The sequence below is a fragment of the Haplochromis burtoni genome, unplaced genomic scaffold (genome assembly GCF_018398535.1).
Source record: "Haplochromis burtoni strain Fernald_Lab_line unplaced genomic scaffold, NCSU_Asbu1 Contig_165, whole genome shotgun sequence".
Lineage (NCBI taxonomy): Eukaryota > Metazoa > Chordata > Actinopteri > Cichliformes > Cichlidae > Haplochromis > Haplochromis burtoni.
This window is the reverse complement of record NW_024582526.1, coordinates 1,208,565-1,216,758: the sequence shown is the minus strand read 5'-3', so window position 1 is coordinate 1,216,758 and position 8,194 is coordinate 1,208,565. Positions and strand designations below refer to the sequence as shown.

Genomic DNA, 8,194 nt, shown 5'->3' with positions numbered 1-8,194 from the left:
TATATATATAAACAAATTCCACAAGAAGATCTTTACATCTCCCCTGTATACATGCATGTAAATGTGAGCGTGTGTGAGCCAAGAGATAGACAGTACAAAAATATTATTCACTCATAAAACTCACATGGAAAAACAAAACTTTCAAGAGATTACTAACTAAAGGAATCAAATAAACCCAGATATGTGCCCAGATATTTAATGACATTACTCAATTTTTTAAAAATGTAAACATCAATATTCAGTGAGAACAAACCTGTGCTGACTACGATAACCACGATAGCAACAGCAGTTTAGACCTTTTTCAGTCGTTTTGCAGGCATATCTCTAGATATTACTTGCTTCAGGAAAATCAATCAGCAGCTAACATTAGACAGTGCTGTATCACATCCCCTGTTTGCCAGTAAAGGTCAGCCGAGTGAAATTACGTTAGACTACAATGTTAACCATGCTCAAAATGAATTTGCTGGATTGTAAAAACGGAATTAGCTGTTGCTGGTTGTTGCTAAAGCAAATTGTCGATTTCAGAACAATATCCTGCTGAAAGAAATATTCATTCTGTATGTGATGCGGTGATTTTCTCCGACTCCTGTGAGGCCGGTGCAAAGCTGTGAGAAAAGAGCGAGTCCATTTATTTGTTAAGGCAATTGATTTCTCCAAAGAACAAGAATAGATATGAGCGGTGACACACACTGAGAAATCACTCAGGCTCTCTATGAGGGCATTCATGTTGTCTGCCCTTTGCTTTGGTGAAAAATCCCAAATGGGTATTTAAGCTTCACGTGGGAATTCGGTTTCTTTCTTTATTTCTAACATAACTAGACTGCCTGGAGAAAAATGAAGAAGCACGACAAACAAATCTGTGCTATGCTTTTTTAATGCAGAGAAATAAGTCTGATTAGTCTGATCCACACTCTCCTTTTTGTTCACTCTCAGTTTGTTTCAGCAGGCATGCGGTGATGTAAGTTAACTTCAGATAAAATATTGTAAACAAATATGGACACATGGTAATATAGCTGTCTAAAACCATTCTTTCAATAAATGTAAAGTTACTGTAAACATGCACTCTTTCATCACTGAGCTCTCTCTGCACCCAGGCTCCAATCGCTCCGATTAAAGGATAACGATATGCTGTTGTGACATCTCCACAGTATTGTACTATTTACCAGTTAGGCTAAATGGCTTTATATTTGAATGAAATGATGAACCTGAACTCCACCCAGCGTCCTGAATGATGCTGATCACGTTTGGGTGGGGTTTGGCTGGACATCTTGTGTGTTTTTATGGGGCCTGGGTGCGAGAGGGAAGACTCGGCATGCTTTTAAAGGGAACCAGAGTACAAAGGCATGAATGCCTGACCCTACGGCGGAGCTCAGTTTGCACCATCAGAGCGTCTCTGCAGTCATATCCGTGGGACAGTTTTCCACAAACTCACATTTTGTTTAGTTGTAACACATACACATTTAGACTCTCTGAGAGGTGTACATTACTTGTTTGGGATTACATTTTTAGCCATTTTCTTGAGATTTAGATCAGTATTTTAAACAGAATGATCTCATTTAAGGTCCACATGTCACCTTTATATGCTGGATTTTTGTGGTTGATCCCTATGTTTCAAAAAAAAAAAAGAAAAGAAAAGAAAAGCACGAAGTAATTGGAATAAATTACACATTCATAAATTTGGTATTAGTCAACACTCAAATGTCTCCACGAGTATTTGATCCACTGCCCTTACAATTTCAGTTGACGGTTGCCCGCTTTTCTGTCTATTTGCTATGTTATCAGTACCAGCATGGACACTGCTTTCTAGGCTAAATTTGGTCCGACAGTCACAGACTTTGAAACAATGTATCTTTAAATTTGGTTGAAAAGTGAAAAGACTTTTGAAGACTACATAAAAATCCTTGTTGGCTGCAACTAGGTCCAGGTTAAAGACCAAAGGTTACTGTGCTTTCCAGATTGTTTATTTTAATTTGGTGTATACCTGTTTCTGTATTGTGAAGCACTTTGTGAAGCACTATATAAATAAACCTTATTTATTTCTTACTAAAAAAAAAAAGGAAATTCAATTCAATTTTAGTTCACTTCAGTTTTGTTTATATAGCACCATTTCCCATTAACAGTCATCTGAGTAAGTGAAGTCCCTAGAATATCAGAGAGAGAACCACAACAATCAGCTTATCGAATAAGAGCAAGCGCCTGGTGACAAGTAGACACAGGCTCAGGGAGAGGCTGGTATCTGCCTCACCTGGTTGGGTGGAGAGAGCAAAGGGAAGAGGGGAAAAATGAGTATAGAGAGAGCACTAAAAGCAAACAGGATAAAACACAAACCTCAGAGGGTACACAGAAAGCTAATGACATGCCATGGTTGCATATAAACACACAGAGAAGGAAAAGATGGAGAGAAGGAGATGGGAAGTCACCAAGCAGGCTAAGCGTCAAAGGTCTGCATTAAAGACCCAAAGCCATGTGTGATTTCTTTCTCCAATACAATATTCATTTGAGATTTGATTTGATTGTGAAATGATTTTAATCACACAGGTACACAGACTCTTATTATTCATGAGTCGCAACTTTTTAAATGTAAAATGTTTTTGCCGTTTATAGATGTCTACACGAGAATTATGTTATTGTTGAATTTTGTGTTGCATGGTGAGCTTCTTTCTACCAGCATTCACACAATCAAAAGTTATTGTTTCCATTGCTAGTCTGACAGCGTGAAAGTTGTGGGTTTGAAGATAATTCTTTTTTATTTTTTGACCACATTTATTAGCAAGGAGGCTTTTTATATGCTGTTTTCACCTTTCAACCAAATCTCAACATTGTTTAGACTTCTAGCAAAGACTTCTTTTCAGTGTCTTGTTAATGAGTAACTTGCTGGATGATTCTGATTTGGGAATTGCTTATTGACTGGATTCCCATAGAAGTTTTGGTTTCCCATCTAGGGGCCCTTTCTAGGCTGAAAAGAAGTATCTACTCTGTTGTATTTATTTCTGACAACCCTAAAAACTGTTGGCTGTGGCTCAATATGGTTGCTCAGCAGAATTGCTCACAGACCCTGGCTGACAAACCCAGACAGAGCAGCTATCCCTACATTGCTGTTTTGGCACACTGGCAAGTCAAGCCAAAGCTGGTGCAAAATGATTCACTCACATTTAAGTTGTGTCGATCCTTGACCACAATGGAAACAGACTGGCTGAAAGTACCATTAGTTGGCTGTTCAGGTAAGCATTTGCACCACTTGCTTATTGCTCTGAGCTTCTGCAGCTGAGATGTAGCTGCTAGCATGACTACAGACATGTTTGTAGCATAGGCTGTGTATAAAAGATGCTCATGTCAGCCATTAGTTACTAAAGTGAGCTTTTTAATCTTGTGGTTTTGAATCAGGAAGTGAAGGCAAAGGGTGGATCTGAACGAGCAGCCGAGCTGCAATCCAATTTGTTATTCACATGTTCTTTTTTACTCTAATGAGAAACAAATTACAAAATGAACATCATGGTGTATTTAAAAAGACTTTTGTCTGTCAACTGTGACCATAACGTCATCAGGAAAAGGTTATCTCTTGTCACAAATCACGGGGACTGAGGGCAGTTTTCTCATAGACTTCTTCCAGAAGTCTTTTTAAGCCAGAGGAGTCGCCCCCTGCTGGACACCATACCAAATTCAGGTTTAAGGCACTTCGGCATTGACTTCACTTGTCAGACCCAGAGGCTACATTCATCTTCTATATACTACAGTTTCTTTTGATTTATTTGCTGAAACGCTTCTGTCAATATATCGGCCATAAGCTCACATTATTCATTTAGATTTATTGATCTATAGTATCTTATTGATATCTTATTCCAGTGTTTTTCTCTATTTTTTTCTATGTAACTTTGCACTGTCCACTGCTGTAACAAAACAAATTTCCCATGCGTGGGACTAATAAAGGTTATCTTATCTTACTCTGATATGCAATCAGCTTTCATTGCATGGCTGTTGATATAAGATTATTGTAAAAGCTCTGCAAACTAAGTATTTGAACCATGAGATCGTTTTGCCATGAATGGTGCAAAATCGAAATTTTTCCCTGTTCCTTACTCACTGTGTACAAGACCACCTAGGAAGTGAAGGCGACAGGACAGTAGATTCAAATGTAACGATCTGCATCAGTGTAGAAAACTGTCTTCAGAGAACAACTGCAGCAGCTCTGCATGGTGAAGAACACTGATCTGAGCCCCTCTAAGCTAAAAATTCCACATTATTAACAGTGATATATTAAAAACACATTTGTGTGTATAGTATACATGACCTACACCTACTTTCCAGAAATATACATATAGTTTGTCTGCACATAAATTATAATATACTTTGCCGTATTTGTTGGAACAGTAATATGGTTACATTCTTTAAACAATGAACTCCATCGTCTCAGGCACACGGCCTTCTGTTTTGACAAATGATGAATCGCACCACATGGCACCTTGCAGTAGTGCCCTACTGGCACTGGGATATGCACTCTGACAGCTCACTTGACATTGTGAATTGATGTTTGACATGTTATTAAGGGTAAGGTTTCAGTGAAGGAGAGATAGACACTCCCTGAAATAGAAGGATAAATTTAGTCCTCTTGTCAATGCTCTGGTAAATAAAAACCCCAGGGGCCCTGCTCTTATGCCCTTGAGGGGATTTATCCCAGTCCTCTAGAAGCATGCACAGTGGCTGCTGTTGATTTGATCTTTATCGTAGTGATGGTGTGCAGCCACAGATGACAAATGAGCGCTCTGAGAAAGCAAAGATGAACTAGAGTGTCTCTAAGCTCTACTTTTAGTCTAGTCTCTAGTTGGTTTATATGGAGACAGCCTGAAGTCTACTTCCAGATCATCTGCACATCTGCGAATACTGTGGGGTTTTTGTTTGTAGGCCAGTCATGCTAGGAGGCTGAGCTCCCTGCATGTTTCCACCTATTCCAGACCACTGTTACGCCTCAATGCGAACAATCCACAAACAAAATAAGTCAATAATGAATGAGGCTTTCCACTCCTCTCCTTTCCTTGGCTGTACTGTGTTGCTAGTCTGTGGGGACATCCCGGAGTGCGAGCTCTTACAAGCAACCGCTGTTTCATTATTCATAACAAAGAGGTGGATCTTACTCTATTTACTCACTGACCTTGTAAACAGCCACAGCTACTGCCATACCATTCTCACTTTAACCCTGTTTTTCCACTGTAGTAGTTTTTCTCATCGTACCAGCTGGTTCCTTTACACCCTCCATCCCCACACAATTACTTCCTTTATTTCTTTTCTGAGCTGTGCAGAAATCCCAACAGCCAAAGTTGTGTTTAGGAGGCAGTGCAGTACTGGTATATGGCTGAGTTTGTTGAGCAGGGGGTGGTTTAGAGTGAGAGTCTTAGAAATTGTAAAAGTGGCTGAGACTAAACCCATATTTAAAAGTTTGAGACAAGACTTGGAGGATGATTGTTACACAGGAGTAGGTCGGTACTATATAATGAGAGTCCTCTTGTTTTGTTAGTCATCAGTACAGGTTACTTTGGGAGTCAATTGTCTGTAGGCATCCCAACATGAGGAATTTTCCACTTGTCCTTATTTTATTCCTGTGTTCAAACTGTGTGCAGTGTACCAGTTGGCCCATTTTGCTGCCTGTACAGTGGGCGTGTGTGTATATATGTACTGTATATGTGTGTGTGTGTCTGTTTGTTTCATTTGTGTAAATGCTTATGTTCTAATCACGGCTCCGGTTGCGTTTCTTGAAGAAGAAGAAAGGCGTCTTTTGAGGTGGGCCCAGTAAAATGGGCACCTGGTTCTTGTGCGTGATCCTGACCTGCAAAAATCACAGAGAAAGAAATTATAATCTATACGGAGGTGAATGTCTTTGATTTGTTTACCAGGATTTATCTGGTACAGTCATTTCTTGGCTTTTCACACAGACAAATTACTGTGACCTTGCAAATAACTCATATAACACAACAAAGCTCTGTATTTTTCCCTTCCCTGAAGGTCTGCTAAGAAATAAAATGAAAATGTTTGAAATGCTGAGAGAATGAATTGACAGTAATTTACTTCCTCTTGCTGGGATGTTTGATGGCACGACAGTGTTGGAGATTTGGTGTAAGCAGAGGAGGAAGTGGACAGAACTGTTACACGGCAAGTTTACTTTATCAGTTTTAGGGATAAATGCCTGTTCACTGAGATACCAGAGAATCTTTAAAAGACCCTAAACTACATCCAGAGAAACACAGTGAAAGTCAAATCTGGTGTAGTGTTTAGTGTGAACATGATAAAGTCAGTTCAACCAACACATTCTCACCTGGAATTTTGGAATTGCAGTCAGAAGTTCAGAAAGACAGAATTATACACTCAGATAGTTTAATTAGTGGTTCTGCAGTATGTTTTAACTTGATTCTGTTTGGCCACAGCATAAGAAAGATTTGGATTTGACCAATCAATGGGACGATGGGAAACTCCAAGGAACTCAGTGAAGATGGAAGAACTATTGTAGAATTCCACAAGTTAGAACGCTCTCTTGGAGCCATTTATTACCAACTCCAGATTTGATTAACATCAGATCAAATTGTATTTAAGTACAAGTTATTTAGAATTGTCACCACTTTGATTGAACCGTCACCCTCAGATGATCTAGAGGAACAAGCCAGGAAACACCGAGGCTCAAAAATGCCATGACCTGAAAGCTGCTGGAACACTTGCATCACCGTCCACAATGAAGCGAGTTTTACGTCAGACGAGACAGAGATTTAGCCATTTGGCCACATTGATGAGGTAAATTTGAATAAGTAATGGTGAAGGTGGTTTGGAACGGTTTTGCTGCCAGTGGTACTAGTACATTGCACAAAGTAATGAAGAAGGAGGACTACCTCCAAATTCTTCAAATCCACCTCAGTTCAGCAGCTGAAACTTGGACACAACTGAGTGTTTCGACAGAACAATGATTTCAAACACACATTTAAACTGGTTTTATCACCTCACTAGAACTTGGGCTGGTTCACCAACCACACTTGCTCTAACTTCATTCCCACCACAGCAGTTAGGTTACTGTCATGCTTTGTTTCTTTGCGCGTCACCTGACTGGCACGAGGCCCGACCAGAACAGTCACAGATCCACAAAATAACTGCGCTATGCCTGCTGCGCCTGCCAGGTACAAACTCAGTCATTGGGGGCTGGGCTGTGTTTCTCCCTCCAGAAAGCACCAAGGCTCAGGCCTGCCATGAACTGGAAACTGCTGGGACACTAGCATCACTGTCCACAGTGAACCGTGTTTTACATCAGATAAGACAAAGATTTAGCCATATGTGTATTTGGAGAACTAAAGATGAGGCTTTCAAACCTTGGAACACTGTACCAGTTGTCAACCATGGACCCACATATTGAAGGTGGTATGTACTCTATTGCTGTTGTTGTTTGATTTAGTTTGACACATGCACAAGTCTACACAACAGCAAAATAGACCAAAAATAATATTGTCTTCGCTAGATTGTTGTGAAAATTTTGTGAATGGCTGATTTGTTCCTTACCCGTCTCATTGAAGCCTGTGAGGCAATTCTCAGGTGGGCTCATTTACAAATATAGAATATTACTGTACTATTAGCAAATTAGTAATGAAGTGTATAAGAGCAGTCATTTAAACCAGACAGTTGTCTGAACAAATCTGAGCAATGACTTTTCTAAAAAATGAAATTTGACGAAGAATAAAGCAACAGTCTTCCATCAAGGCATCATTCATGCCTATAGTACTTTACGTCATATGGAACGTGGGCCTGAGCAAGTGCAGTTTAAATCTTAATTCTAGTGATTGATTTAAACTGTAGTGCTGGCACACTGTGGTGTAGTGGTGTTCAGTCTCACCGTGCAGGGAGGCTGCATCCAGGGCTCACCATCAATCTGCATTGGTAGCCGTCGGGACGTCCTGTGAAGAGACATCAGAGGGATGAAGAACAAGAAAGAGTGGGCAGAGGGCAGAGACAGTGAGAGTGGAAGACGAGAGGGCAGTGTGGGGTTGGGGGTTATGAGGGTCACACACACCTCTGAGGCCTGTTAACACTGTCCTAGGACAGGGTGAGACACTGCACCCTCTGTTCCCATGAGACCCTTTCCCAGACAAACTCCCACTCTTTAAACTCACACAACTACTGTACACACACACACACACACACACACACACACACACACACACACACACAC

General features: G+C 40.3%; 1 protein-coding gene across 2 annotated transcripts in view; it reads right to left on the bottom strand.

Annotated features, from left to right (window-relative positions):
• Positions 1-1,613: 1,613 nt before the first annotated feature.
• Positions 1,614-8,194, bottom strand: part of LOC102295795 (diacylglycerol kinase beta) — a 165,060-nt gene continuing 158,479 nt past the window's right edge. For both annotated transcript variants that reach the window (XM_005933423.2, XM_005933425.2), the window contains 2 exons: positions 7,859-7,919; positions 1,614-5,818 (listed from right to left, as the gene is read on the bottom strand). In XM_005933423.2, coding sequence (XP_005933485.1) covers positions 5,720-5,818; positions 7,859-7,919 — 160 coding nt within the window. In that variant the 3' untranslated portion in view covers positions 1,614-5,719. The remainder of the gene's footprint in view (positions 5,819-7,858; positions 7,920-8,194) is intronic.